At 37.6% G+C, this 14942-nt stretch overlaps 1 protein-coding gene across 1 annotated transcript in view; it reads left to right on the top strand.

The window, feature by feature from the left end:
- The window catches only part of ca8 (carbonic anhydrase VIII), a 16212-nt gene extending 2513 nt beyond the window's left edge, over positions 1-13699 (top strand). Inside the window, exons 2-9 of the mRNA XM_077615818.1 lie at positions 1208-1399; positions 1469-1593; positions 3814-3909; positions 5949-6011; positions 6400-6448; positions 7010-7122; positions 9159-9350; positions 13326-13699. Coding sequence (XP_077471944.1) covers positions 1208-1399; positions 1469-1593; positions 3814-3909; positions 5949-6011; positions 6400-6448; positions 7010-7122; positions 9159-9293 — 773 coding nt within the window. The 3' untranslated portion in view covers positions 9294-9350; positions 13326-13699. The remainder of the gene's footprint in view (positions 1-1207; positions 1400-1468; positions 1594-3813; positions 3910-5948; positions 6012-6399; positions 6449-7009; positions 7123-9158; positions 9351-13325) is intronic.
- The last annotated feature ends 1243 nt before the right edge of the window (positions 13700-14942 follow it).

The following is a 14942-nucleotide window of genomic DNA, read 5'->3' as shown; positions in this document are numbered from 1 at the left end:
TGATCCACATATGCCAAAATCAACTCAAATCCTGACGGCCAAAGAGCAAAATCCATTATATTATAACACATTCAGAGTGTACTACCCTTCCTACTGCCTGGTTTCGGGGGTGATAGATTTCAGCATTCCCTTGACTTCTGTGTGGCTTGAATAATGAATGAATTTATTGTGTTATTGTGTTGAGCCTTTCCACACTTGATTGTGTTAATGGTCAAATAAATGACATGGTTGCTGGCCATCTACTATTGATATTCACAAAATCATATGAACTAATTGATGATCAATGTACAGTGGTACCTCGAGATACGAGCTTAATTCGTTCCGGGACTGAGCTCGTATGTCGATTTACTCGTAACTCAAACGAACGTTTCCCATAGAAATGAACTAAAAACAAATTAATTTGTTCCAACCCTCTGAAAAAACACCCAAAACAGGATATTGGATTGGAAAAGCATTTTTATTTGTTCTAATTTGTCATCTATTAACAAAGTAACAAATAACTAGTGGTTGAATAGTACTAAAATGTGTTTAAGAGTACTAAAATTAGACGGATTTCGCAGAGGGGACAGAGAGGGGGGGACTTTTAGCACGGCAATGCGCTTGTAACATAACATAAACCAATTTAAATGAACTTGGATTATGATGCAGACACACTAAAAAATAAGTTTAATCTAACCTTACACTAAACTTAATTCTAATTTTGTTTTAAATATTGATGCCTTTCTTCTCCCGGGTTGGCTCTATTTGCCCCGCCTCCACCCTGAATTTCAGATGCAACCAATCGAGGGTTGTTTTCTTTCGTATTCTCTTCAAAATATTCCGAAAATTATGCACACAAATGTCCTCATAATTGGATAACGCACGACCACTTGGCAACTTTCCCGGTAAGTAGTACTCCTCTTGTATTAGCGAACAAGCTCCGCCATTCGCACTGACTAACGGGGGGAAAAAATGGAAAAAATGCAACGCTCCGCCCAGTGCTCGTAGAGACATTACACGAGGGAGTTGCGGGGAGAGAGACGGTGCCCATGATATTCTTATGAGCCGCCTCTCGCATCCGCTGTATGCTCGTATATCAAAATTTGTCTCGTATCTCAAGATAAATATTTGCCCGAAATTTTACTCGTATCTCAAATTGCTCGTATGTCAGGGCACTCGTATGTCGAGGTATCACTGTATATTTAGTTGGTCCATTTATTCCTCATAGGTGTAGAATGGGGACTCCATTACCCAACAGCCAACGGTGAGTACCAGTCGCCCATCAACTTGAACTCTAGAGAGGCTGAGTATGACTCATCCCTTCTGGATGTGCGCCTGTCACCAAACTACGTGGTGTGTCGTGATTGCGAGGTCATCAATGACGGGCACACCGTGCGCATACTTCTAAAGTCAAAGTCAGGTAAACAAACACGCACAATCACTCAGTTCTTAAACAGTCTGTATTTTCTCACAAGTCATATGTCTTCAGTGGTCAGTGGTGGTCCATTGCCTCGCGATCATGAGTATGAACTTCACGAAGTTCGATTTCACTGGGGCAAAGAAAATCAGAGAGGATCAGAGCACACCGTTAATTTCAAGGCTTTTCCTATGGAGGTAACACACACACACGTGCAAGGCAACACACACAAACACACACTTGTGCATGCATCAGGAAATGTTTCAGTTTAATACTGGTTTGTCCTTCAGACAATATCGCCATATGACCTTGACTAAACTAATCCCCGTCTACTAATCTCTTGCAAGGCTGAGAAAAATAACTTTGTGAGAGTATGAAGGCAGGCCACAGTATGATAAAGCATAAGTGGAAGAAATAAACAATTTACCATTTAATTTTTGTCCTTTCTAAATGTAATACGAATTTTCTGTGAAAGACCTTTTACTACTACTGTAAAGTCTCACATTTCATCTTGCAGACATGTCAATGTTTTCAATATTAACCTATCCAAAGCTAATTTGATATCTTATAGGTTCGCTGGTGTCAAAGTGGCGGCCCGGGGGCCAAATCCGGCCTGCCACATCATTTTGTGCATGCCCAAGAAAGTAAATCATGGTTGCAGACTTTCTGTTTTATGATCAAATTCAAATGAAGATTATAAATGTATAGGGATTATTTCCATTTTTTCCCCTTTTTAAATCAATAATTGCAATTATTTTAATCCCAAATTGTATTTTTTCTTTTTGTGTTGTTTTTATTTCAAAAAGCATTTTTTTTTTAAATATCTAAATATTATATCTAAAATGTTTCCTCTTTCCCCTTTTATTTTTTACTGTAAATGAACAGATTTTTAGAAGCTCAATATTTACTCTTTCCTTTTTAAATAAAAAACAAAAGCAGCTGGGATTGGCTACAGCACCCCCCCGCGACCCTAATGAGGATAAAGCGGTTCAGAAAATGAGATGAGATTTAAAAACAAAAGGTTAAAACGCAATATATATTTAATATTTGCTCTCTTTTCTGATTAAAAAAAGACTTAGGGAGCTACTGCCATTGGCTGCCGCTTGAACGGCGCCATTTAGAATTTATATATATATATATATATATATATATATATATATATATATATATATATATATATATATATATATATATATATATATATATATATATATACATATATATATATAATTATTTGGCCACGCTTTGGTCCAAGTTGATTCTTGTGCATCTTCCCCCATCCAAAATAGATTAGATGTTCTGTCATATTTTGCTGCCCATCAGAAATAGCTACTTAGCAGTTCTGCACATACGCGTTTATATCATTTGTGTTATGCCCATAATTTTTTGCTCCCTTTATCAAGACGCACTGAAACATCGGTGACGAGAGCACTGAACACAAATTTATTTGACAACGTACAATGGAACCATTAAAATATGTTCTCACTGAAAAGTAATGATTAAAAATGCATCCAAAGTAGCTGTGGTTACTGTCACGGGGGTAGTAAGGTGAATATCAGTGATCTGTAATGTATTGAATCCTGGGTGCAATTTTTAATAGGAGCATTGGAACCATCAAAATATGTTTCCCCATAAAAAGAAGCAAGACAATTTATTTAATGAGTAACATTACTGTCATTAGATGGGAAAAAGGTGTGAAATTTTACAACATAGCAAAAATTGAAGGACGGTTCTATCAGGAAAAGCTTCGGTAGCCAAATCTGATCAGGGAGGAAAATCTGACAGACACATTTTTGGGCTGGCGAAATTAAAAATCCAAAGTTTCTTGGCCGCAGACAAAATTTTAACTTATCTGTTTTCTGTTTCAGGACATTTAGCTCATGATTTAAAGAAGATTTGGTGTTCACTTTAGCAATGAGAATGATCTCATCTCATCTCATTTTCTGAACCGCTTTATCCTCATTAGGGTCGTGGGGGGTGCCGGAGCCTATCCTAGCTGACTCCAGGCCAGCCGATCGCAGGGCACAAGGAGACGGACAACCATGCATACTCACACCCATACCTAGGGGGCAATTTAGAGTGTCCAATCAGCCTATCATGCATGTTTTTGGAATGTGGGAGGAAACTGGAGTACCCGGAGGAAACCCACACAGGCCCAGGGAGAACATGTAAACTCCACACAGATGGACATGACCTGGATTTGAACCCAGGACCCCAGAGCTGTGAGGCCGACGCGTTAACCACTCGCTCCACCGGGCCGCCCATTGAGAAAAGAGCTTTAAAATCATGTTCCTGGCTAGGATATCTTGGATAAGGGTCTTGAGTCATTAGCAGCTGATTACTTTTAGTCACTTCAGCTTTGCACACCTGTTGACGACAGCGACCTTCATCTTGAATTCAATTGTTTCTCTTCATAGCTCCATCTAATCCACTGGAACAGTACTCTTTTTAGTTCTCTGGAGGATGCTTTGGGGAAGAATAATGGAGTCCTCATCATTGCTCTTTTTGTTCAGGTGAGCAAAATATGAATGTCATTGAAAAATAATCCATTAAAAACGGTTTTACCATTTTCTTCATAATTCTTGCTACACACATTTTATTCGCATCAACTGTTCAAATAAGATATGATCAACAAACATAAACAATATGTAAGTAATCCACTTTCATTTTCTTTTCCTCCTTATTTGTTATAACCTTATCGTTGTTTGCCTTGTGTGAAAAAAACACTTGAATGACAAGTTCCAATTCCGGTTCTTATGTCAACTTTATTCTTTCTGTGGTTTAATTACACATTCATTACACATTAAAAAATGTCTCCTAACTTTTGTTTGAAATCCGAATTAGATGACAATAGTGTGTTTGACATTGGGGGTTCACTTCAGAACACTGAAGGATTTGAAAATGATTTTATTCCAACCTACCTTTTTTTCCTGCATACTGGTGTGCCATTTGGAACGGTTTTAAAATTTTCTGAACCGCTTTGTCCTCACTAGGGCCGCGGGGGGTGCTGGAGCCTTTCCCAGCTGACTATGGGCCAGAGGTGGGGGACACCCTGAATTGGTGGCCAGCCAATTGTAGGGCACAAGGAGACAAACAACCATTCACACTCATACCTTGGGGCCATTTAAAGTGTCATCGTAATAATCCGAGAGAAATCTCAATATTAAGAGAGAAATCTCAATATTAAGAGAGAAATCTCAAAATTAAGAGAGAAATCTCAATATTAAGAGAGAAATCTCAATATTAAGAGAGAAATCTCAATATTAAGAGAGAAATCTCAATATTAAGAGAGAAATCTCAAAATTAAGAGAGAAATCTCAATATTAAGAGAGAAATCTCAATATTAAGAGAGAAATCTCAATATTAAGAGAGAAATCTCAATATTAAGAGAGAAATCTCAATATTAAGAGAGAAATCTCAATATTAAGAGAGAAATCTCAATATTAAGAGAGAAATCTCAATATTAAGAGAGAAATCTCAATATTAAGAGATTAAAATCGAACTGTTACGAGGTTAAAATTGAAATATGAAGTCATAGATTGTACTCTAACAAGATTCAAATCTTAATATTATGAGATTAAAGTCATTTTGTCGTTTATTTTTATGTGAAGAAAACCGGAAGCTCTTTGGTTTTCCGGGCTTCAACTTTTGTCGACATTAAGCAAAAAAAAACGGCTCCTCTCGTAATATTCGGAGGGAAAAAAAGTCGTAATATTACAAGATTTAAGTCATTTTCCTGTTTTTATGGTCCATAAACCGGAAGTTGTTTTGTTTCAAGGGCATCAACTTTTGGGGATGTAAAGTCTCTTACTTCTTGCGTAATTAAAAAGTCAAAAATTAAAATAAGGTTAAAAAAACGCTCCATTCATTATTTTAACATCAGTCGAACTGAAAGCTGTTTGCAGACTTCAACTTTGATGACGTTAGATTGGTGTGAAAAAAAACTGATTTTGCAATATTTTTTTGGAGGAAGAGGGTTTAAATCCTGTTAATAAAACTTTGATCAGAACAACTTAATAATGTTAATATAGGCGACATAGTTTTAAATTTGAAGATTTTCAGCTAGTGGTGTGCCTTGGGATTTTTTCAACGCAAAAAGTGTGCCGCAGCTCAAAAAAGGTTGGGAAACACTGATTTTGAGTGTCCAATCAGCCTACCACGCATGTTTCTGGAATGTGAGAGAAAACCAGAGTATCCGGCGAAAACCCACACAGGCCAGACGAGAACATACAAACTCCCCACTGGTGGACCGACCCAGATTTGAACCCAGGACCTCAGAGCTGTGAGGCCGACATATTAACCACTCAAGCCGCCCGGTCACGCACAGTTTCAAAACACATAATTCTGAAACATGTTTCACAATCTATCCCTTTTAAATAGCTGGTACTTTTCAATGTTATGTTTTGACTTCCACCAATTGTATGACTTTGTTGATCCAAGGAAGGTAACATGTTATCACATGTGATTAGCTTGAATAATTTTACAATGATGTTTGTCTCCCAAAGATAACATGTTCCTCTTTTGACCTCTCACATCTAACTTGTGCCAACAGATTGGTAAAGAGCATCTGGGCCTGAAAGCCATCACCGAAGTTCTACAGGACTTGCAATACAAGGTGACATTGATAAAGAAAATGTCAATATTGTTTTGATAGTGTTCTTACAGATGAAGAAATTATGCATTTGCTTACCTACACTGGCACATTTACTGGACATGAATATTATCTGGTGTTGATTAGGCAAGATGATCTTTAAAACCTCCAGTCTATTGAGGGACTGTGTGGTAACCTCAGACTCAGTCTGCAGAAGGTCCCCACCTTGTGGACTTCCTGTGTGTGGCTCCAGTTCTTTACCTAGGTCTACAATGTCTTGTGTGTCTTGTGTCTGTCTTGCTACTGCAACCAAGACATTTCCTGAATACGGGATGAAATAAAGTTCTAATCTAATCTAAGATTTGTTCAAGTAGACAGAAATGATATATTTTCCCCTTTTTGTCCCCTTTAGGGAAAGAGCAAGATAATTCCCTGCTTCAACCCAAACACTTTGTTGCCTGGTGAGAAAAAACTTCAACCAAATACCGTAGATAATTGTACAAGTGCATAGTAACAAACAATAAAAAAAATTTCACACTCAATTACATCATAATTATACAAATATACAAATACATATACAATACATATATGTACACATGCATATACACATACACAGACATAGACATAGACATAGACATAGACATAGACATAGACATAGACATAGACATAGACATAGACATAGACATAGACATAGACATAGACATAGACATAGACATAGACATAGACATAGACATAGACATAGACATAGACATAGACATATACATATACATATACACATACACATACATATACACATACACATACACATATACATATACATATACATATACATATACATATACATATACATATACATATACATATACATATACAATTCTGTTTGTCAAAAGATTCCAGTTAATTCCAGTGTACAGTAAATTTATTACCGTGGCCTCACTATCAACATCTATATTTTTTTCAGCATTTTCAAAGACCGTTATTAAGACTAACGTATTATCCCTAACTCTAATTCTTGCACTCAGATCCATTATTGAGAGACTACTGGGTGTATAAAGGATCTCTGACTACACCACCTTGTAGCGAAAATGTGACCTGGATCCTTTACCGCTACCCTCTAACTATATCACAATTACAGGTAAATATTTCAGCAGAATGCATTTTTCTACTTAATGTTTACTATTGAACAAATCTAGGTAATTGTTACAACGTGATAAAGTGAGTGTAGCCTTTCTAACATCAAATGGGTCTCAAATGGCCCTACATTACATATTTTATTTTATTTTAATTCTCCATCTCTTCCAGTACCACAGAAATTGTCTAATTAAATTGCAGGTAAGGGAATGTATTCCTAGGGAAATATATTTATTATTGGAAGTCACTGTAACATTATGTACAGTTGAAATATTTGCACTGTTCTTGAAAATGCATCAGAAAGAAAAAAATAAAACTTATCAAAGTACAAAGCACTTAAACAAAAAATGCACTCAATGAAAACATATTTAATTGTTCTGTGATAATATATTAAATACATCTAAACTGTACTTTAAAATGTACTATACTCAAAGTACAAAAACTGTATATTTCAAGTATATTTTAATGTGCTTCATTGACTTTATTATTTTTTGTAAATACAATCTTAATAACACATAAAGTAGATGTTTTAAAGAACAGTCCCAGCAATTCTGGAGGACATAGAAAACATTTGTCTACTATTTATAGCCGTTAAGTGTGTGTACACAAAACATGAACGTGCATGTGTTTATAAATGGACTTCTTATGCACTAACTGCCCTGCTTTAAATTTGTACAGGCCAGTAATCTGTTTATAAACCATATGTAGTTTCTTAATTTATTTTTCAACCAGTATAATTCATTCATATGCAAGCGGTTACTGTTTTTTTTACACAGTGTCGCTTATTTCATATGAACGTGAAATGCATCTTCTCCATCACAGTTAAAATCTGTTAAGTTCATCTGCAAATGCTAACAGACACAAAGATGTTATATTGCTACAATTGTAAATTTCCACATGCATGCTGCCTACGTTCTTCAGTTGATCACATTTCTTTGCCACGCTCAACATGCACCTCATGAAGTCTTTCCCCTAGTTTTCCCACAGCTTCTCTTTCTTTTGTTCATAACCACCTAGGACTGATAACAGCCTGAGGAGGTCTCAAGTGTACTGCCAATATTTGGAGTAAGGAAGGTCAAATTCGTCTTTGCAAAGTCAAATAAACAGTGTGTTATCTTCTTACATAGGCAAAATGTGAGCACACTGTCAATAGTGGTAATTTCTTGTTTCAATATGTATTTTCGATTTAATTCAGACCAAAGGGAACATTTAATATATAAATGAACTAATGGAGTTTTGACACTGGATCGTCAAGTACTCGTCTGCTATTCAAATGGTATGAGCATGACAGGGACTGGGTGAGTGGGATATATTATTATACACTAAAATGTTTTATTATTGGCTGTATTGTAGCTGATATTGAATTTCACCCAACTTTTCATTCTTTGTGACTGGAACCACTAATTCAATTTAACCACTCGTGTAATTTTTCTGCATGTTCTCCGCGGGCCTGCGTTGGTTTCCTCCCACATTTCCAAAAACATGCATGGTAGGCTGATTGGACACTCTAAATTGCCCCTAGGTATGGGTTTTGAGTGTGCAGGGTTGTCCGTCTCCTTGTGACCTGCGATTGGCTGGCCGCCGATTCAAGGTGTCCCTTGCCTCTAGTCCGGAGACAGCTGGGATTGGCTCCAGCACCCCTCGCCACCCTAATGAGGATAGGGTGGGCTACTTGTGTGCTTTGAAGCCCCCCACCGTCCTCTCCGCTGCTGCTGATTAGGTTATAGGACAGTTTAGGAGGATCTAGGAAAGGATGATGATCTTGAAAACCTCCAGACTACTCAGGGACTGTGTGGTAACCTCGGTCTCAGTCTGCAGAAGGTCCCAACCTTGTGGACTTCCTGTGTGTGGCTCCCGTTTCTTACCTTGGTCTACAATGTCTTGTGTGTCTTGTGTCTGTCTTGCTACTGCAACCAAGAAATTTCCCGAATATGGGATGAAATAAGGTGCTAATCTAATCTAATCTACTAATATAATAAGCGGATCAGAAAATAAGATGAGATGTAAATTTTCTCTGTTTGTTTTTTTCCGTTTCTGCAGATTGAGGAGTTTCGGAGGCTACGCTCACATATAAAAGGCGCAGAGCTGCCGGAGGGTAATGATGGGATGTTGGGGGACAATTTCCGCCCCACCCAACCACTGAGCGATCGGACAGTTAGAGCTGCTTTCCAGTGATTGGCATTCTCTGCTGTCAACTCAAAAGAAAAGAAAACCTTCAAAAACAAACATGAGGTAACAAGTATTTCAGCCTATCAAAAATTCACATTGTCTTCCTTCACGGAAAAAAAATGGTTAAATGTTGAGATATTGTCCTTGAGCTATTCAGTCCTCTCGAGCCACATTATAATGAATCACGTCTCAAAAGATCTAACCCATTTTCCTTACTATTATTTGGCACTAGCCTCTACACAGTACACTCCCTAGAGCAGGGGTAGGGAACCTATGGCTCGGGAGCCATATGTGGCTCTTTTGATGGGTGCATAGGGCTCTCCGCTAACCTGTGAGCTGAAATATGGAAAGCTGAGTCCTGGACAGACCAATAGGAGCATCACGTCAGAACTGAGGCGCCAAAAACTACCTCTACCACCACTTTAATCATCATTCTTTTTTTCATTAGACTCTTCTGCATGCATACTCTCAATGATACTAATTGATTAGCAATAGTGTAACATTGTTGTCAAAGAATTGAGAGACTTTTTGTACTTTAAAAGTGGTGGAATGACAAAGAAATGCACACATTTTTACTTTTACTTTTGAATTCTGAGTATGGCTCTCAAAGAATACCATTTAAAAATATGAATTGTTTATGGCTTGCTTAGTCAAAAACATTCAAGAGCAAGGGCCACCATTCACAATGCTAAATGGCAGGATTCTAAAAAGATAAAAAGACTAACTCATTTTTCAAAATTATTTTTTAGTTTCCAGAGCTGAGTGGTTACCGTGTCGGCCTAACAGTCGGGGACCTGGGTTCAAATCCAGGTCCTTCCTGTGTGGAGTTTGCATGTTCTCCCTGGGCCTGCGTGGGTTTTCTCTGGGTACTCCGGTTTCCTCCCACATTCCAAAGACATGCAGGGTAGGCTGATTGGACACTCTAAATTGCCCTTAGTGAATGGTTGTCCGTCTCCCCTTAGTGTATATGTACATTTTTCATGTTTGTTTTGTTTATAATATATAAAACCCTTATTATAATATATTTATTGAATTGAATTAAATGCTTTAATTATCATTATACAAGTACTATAATGAGATTTAAAGCTTTAACACGAAGTGCACAAATAGCAACAACAAACAGACAAATAAATAAGAAATAAAGAATAACAATAACTAATAGATAAATAATCAATAAATCAGTAATAAATAAGTAAGTAGTTAATATAATAAGTAGCCCGTGGCCCAGCAGCTGAGTGGTTAGGGCGTCGGCCTCACAGTTCTGGGGTCCTGGGTTCAAATCCAGGTCGTTCCACCTGTGTGGAGTTTGAATGTTCTCCCAGGCCTTTGTGGGGTTTCTCTGGGTACTCCGGTTTCCTCCCACATTCCGAAGACATGCATGGTAGGCTGATTGGACACTCTAAATTGCCCTTAGTGAATGGTTGTCCGTCTCCTCGTGCCTTGCGATCGGCTGGCCATCGGTTCAGGGTGACGACGCCTATGGCCCAAAGTCAGCTGGGATAGGCTCCAGCACCCGACGCGACCCTAGTGAGGATAAAGCGGTTTACAAATGAAGATGAGATGAGTTTCCAGAAACTTAAATTTGAGTATACAAGATGTTCTGAATTGAAATATTTAGTGAGAAGCGAGGAACAGGAGAGTTTAAAGAAAAATACCCAATGGAAACAGTGTGAGGTAAAGGAAAAGTTCAGGAAAACAGTGGACTGTTGTTCGTAGTGTAAGTTGATACTGATCCGTTTGCACCAGGACAAACATACCTGTGAAGTAGTGCACATAGTTTGGAAGTATAAAGCAGGGTAGAGAACAGAGAGGTCTGATAGAAAAACTAATGTAAAATCCTGACATTTCAGTCTAGTGTCCAGCTGGGAACATTGAAGTGGCTTCAACTGTACTTTTATTATACAAATGTTTGACGGAAATCTCTCATCTCATCTCATTTTCTGAATTGGTTTATCCTCATTAGGGTCGCAGGGGGTGCTGGAGCCTATCCCAGCTGACTACGGGCCAGAGGCGGGGGACACCCTGAATCGGGGGTCAGCTGATCGCAGCGCACAAGGAGACGGACAACCATCATGCACACTCACACCCATACCTAGGGGCAATTTAGAGTGTCCAATCAGCCTACCATGCATGCTTTTGGAATGTGGGAGGCAACCGGAGTACCTGGAGAAAACCCATGCAGGCCCGGGGAGAACATGCAAACTCCACACAGGTGGACGTGACCTGGAATTGATCCCAGAGCTGTGGGGCCGACATGCTAACCACTCGCGCCACCAGCCCGGTGACGGAAATCTTATTCTCAAAATTGATGCAAAGTGGGTTCATTGTGAACTATTTTTGCAAGTCCCAGTAAAAGATGTTCCTCTAAGGACGTATCCCACTTCTGACATAATTTTCCAATCCTCAGCAAATAGCTCTTTATCTCTGGCATGGCATACTATTTTTGCCTACCAATATTTTGCTGCGCAATGCAGACAAGAATACATTTACTTAGTTTAAATCTGAAATACTACTATTAGTAATCATTTTGATTAATTTCTTGTCTCGAGATGTCATTAATATAGCTTTTTAGCCATTATGGATCATTTACATTGTTTATAACTCTGTAACCTTGTACATTGACAAAGTATTAAATCAGTTGTGTAAAATGTCTGCAGTTTACTACAGTGGACTCAGCCACTGTTTCCAAGGGGTAAACACGTAATTCTAGCCGCCATTGCGGTCAACCAAGCTTTTTCCTCAATACGAAAGGAGGCAGGAGTTAAAGTTGACCATGTAAACCAATGGTTCTCAATACAATGATTGCGATCGACTTGTAGCTCTCAAACATAGCCAATTGTGTCCTCGTTTGGAAAACTGCAACTGCTTGCTAACCAAACATTTAATCAGGCCAGAGACATAAGCATAGCCGAAGAAAACACATGCCTTCCACTGGCTAATTCGCATCGCAACCTAAAGACAACAATAAATTCATAATGAATTCATCTTACTACTATATTAGCCCGAATATGAGACAGTGTTTTTTTTGCATTGAAATAAGACTGACAAAGTGTCGGTCGTCTTAGCTTCGGGGACAAGACATTATATCCATTCACAATGCTAGATGGCACCAGATATCTTGAAAGCAAATGCTAAACACTTTAATGGTTAATGCAATTAGTGCAATTTTGTTGTTTTATCACAGCAGATTAGTTAATTTCCATTTCAAAAAACAGAAGCCATTCATTTATGAAAGTGATTGCACTTTATATATCTAAATGTTCAGATATTAAGATGTGATTTGCCTGATTTGAATGAGGCAAAATAACATGCCTTTTCTCTCAAATATATTATAATCATTTGTTTCACATGTACTGTAATTATTTTCTGTGTTCAAAAAGACTTTTTTCAAACTTGAGTCTTGAAAAAGAGGGGGGTCGTCTTATAATCAGGATCGTCTTATATTCGGGCCAATACGGTAATCAGCCTGAGGCAAAAAATATAAAAATCGGGTTTCGAAGATTGCTCCCTAGAATATATATCTACCAAAACAGTCTACAGAAAACCAGTAATTTTAGTGAGTGTCCTCGCCAAGAACAAGAAAAACATAGCAAATGAGACCTGGAGTTTCCACTCCAGATGACCCCACCAACCCCCCTCCTAAAATCGCAACTAATGAATTTGTCTTTTAATAAGATTGACATAGAGATAAACCCGTTACGCTTTAGCATAAAAATGTCACAGCCATTGTCATTCAGTCTTTAAGCGACCCAACAATTTAGAAGTTGTTTTTGCATGACTCAAAACCATGGAATTCTTTTCAAAACAGTCTGATTTTAAAATGCTCTAGTACCTTTTGAGGTTGCATCTACCATCACTATAATTGAATTACCAGAACCGCAGGAGCACTAAATGTTTCCAGTGTTCCTCCTCGCTCTCTCCCTTGCTCTTTTCTCTTACGTTTGTGTCCTTGTTTATACATTATCTCACAACTGATTTCACTTTTTGCTTTCCTTTAAGTCTGATGCATATTTGATCCTCTTTGTTTCTTGACAACAGGACAGAAAGAGGTGATTTGAAGTGGAAGAAGAAGCAAGGAAGTGTGGCCCTAAATTAGTACGTAAATACATACAATAGATCGCAAGAGTGACGATGGAGAAAGAATCACAGCTTCTCTACTCCTTCCATTTAAGCCATAACATGCATATACAAAGCATTCATAAACACACTATCTATCACTTTCCATATTTTTAACTTTTGCTAGGTTTCATGTCATCATGCATTCAGTTTAAGAGCTCTACATATTTCAATCTGATTCATTTGAAATGACTTAATAATGTAACTGTAGAGAAAATGTTAATAATTTCAGGTAAGGTTGTTGTACTAGTATTTGAATGACTGATTTAAAATATTAAAGTGTAACCTGCTTCCAATTATGTGAAATATAGTCTGACTGTTTGTATACAAATCATTAGGCAGAACATTCATGGAAAAATATGGATCTTCCGAACAAAAACATGCTCGAATGGAAAGTTTTTAATTGTGAGTTACACATGTAACATTCAGACTTGGAACAACAAAAAACACTTTTTTTTAAATGTCTAATTGAATCTTTGATGCGTGATCTGATTATCTAAACAGTTCAAATACCAGAAGCAACATTCGGGTATATTTATCAGGGAGTGGTTGTTTGTTCATAGGATGGAGTCCAAATTCTCTTTACTTAATAGATTTGAATATCTATTTTTCTAGTGATCCAAGTAGGTCTTTATATTTGTCTATGCAAGTATTCATCAATTTCTCTAAATGTCTGATCATAATATTATGACAGTCACTTATTTTATCTTTATTTGTTAAGGGTTGAAGCTCAACACTCACATTTGTAACATTTATGTTGCAAAGTGTACAAAAAGCGACAGGCATAAAAACCATCCAACATTTCTTTCAGTACATATTTGAGCTCCCTTTAAAAATAGACGTACAGTATTTCATCAGTATGCTGTCATCATCATCTCTTAAAAGGCAACCTGCTGTTCACACGCACAAATATAATAACTAATGATGATATTTTACCATCCTTTATAAACTACAAGCAGCAGTGTCCGACTTAGATTTAATAAAAATATGTTTTTCCATTGTTATATCCTGTTTTGGTGTTTTTTCAGAGGGTGGGAACAGATGATTTTGTATTTATAGTTATTTTCTGTGGGAAAATTTGATTTGAGATATGACTATTTTGTCATTGCTGTATGTAAATGAATGGTGCTGCAGAAAATGACAGTATCTTTGTTGGCCAGCAGAGGGCTCTGTGATGACGTGAGAATAAGGCCAGTGGAAACTGCAAGTTCTGTTGTAGAGAGGCAGGAAAAAAACAGAAGCCTCTTAACCACAATGGAGAACACATCATTGCCTTGGTTTCTTGTTTTTGTAGGGCTGCCATTTACGGCAAGCATTTTCCATCGAACTGGAAACTGAAAAATAGATCCTCGTTGAACCACCTTGCTTGCTTGGCAGAATACTTCCGAAAGTTAACACTTCTACACATGTCAGTTTGAAAGGGCCAAAAGAAAAACATTCAATCAAAAATGACAGGATGTTAAGCAGGAATATGATGAATTAAAATTCTTTGACAAAACAATGTGATTCACCTATCTGTATAGACTTCCTTTTTAAAGT

This window comes from Stigmatopora argus, chromosome 12, assembly GCF_051989625.1.
Source record: "Stigmatopora argus isolate UIUO_Sarg chromosome 12, RoL_Sarg_1.0, whole genome shotgun sequence".
NCBI lineage: Eukaryota > Metazoa > Chordata > Actinopteri > Syngnathiformes > Syngnathidae > Stigmatopora > Stigmatopora argus.
Note: the sequence above shows the minus strand (reverse complement) of the source record. Positions and strands in the feature narration are given on the sequence as shown.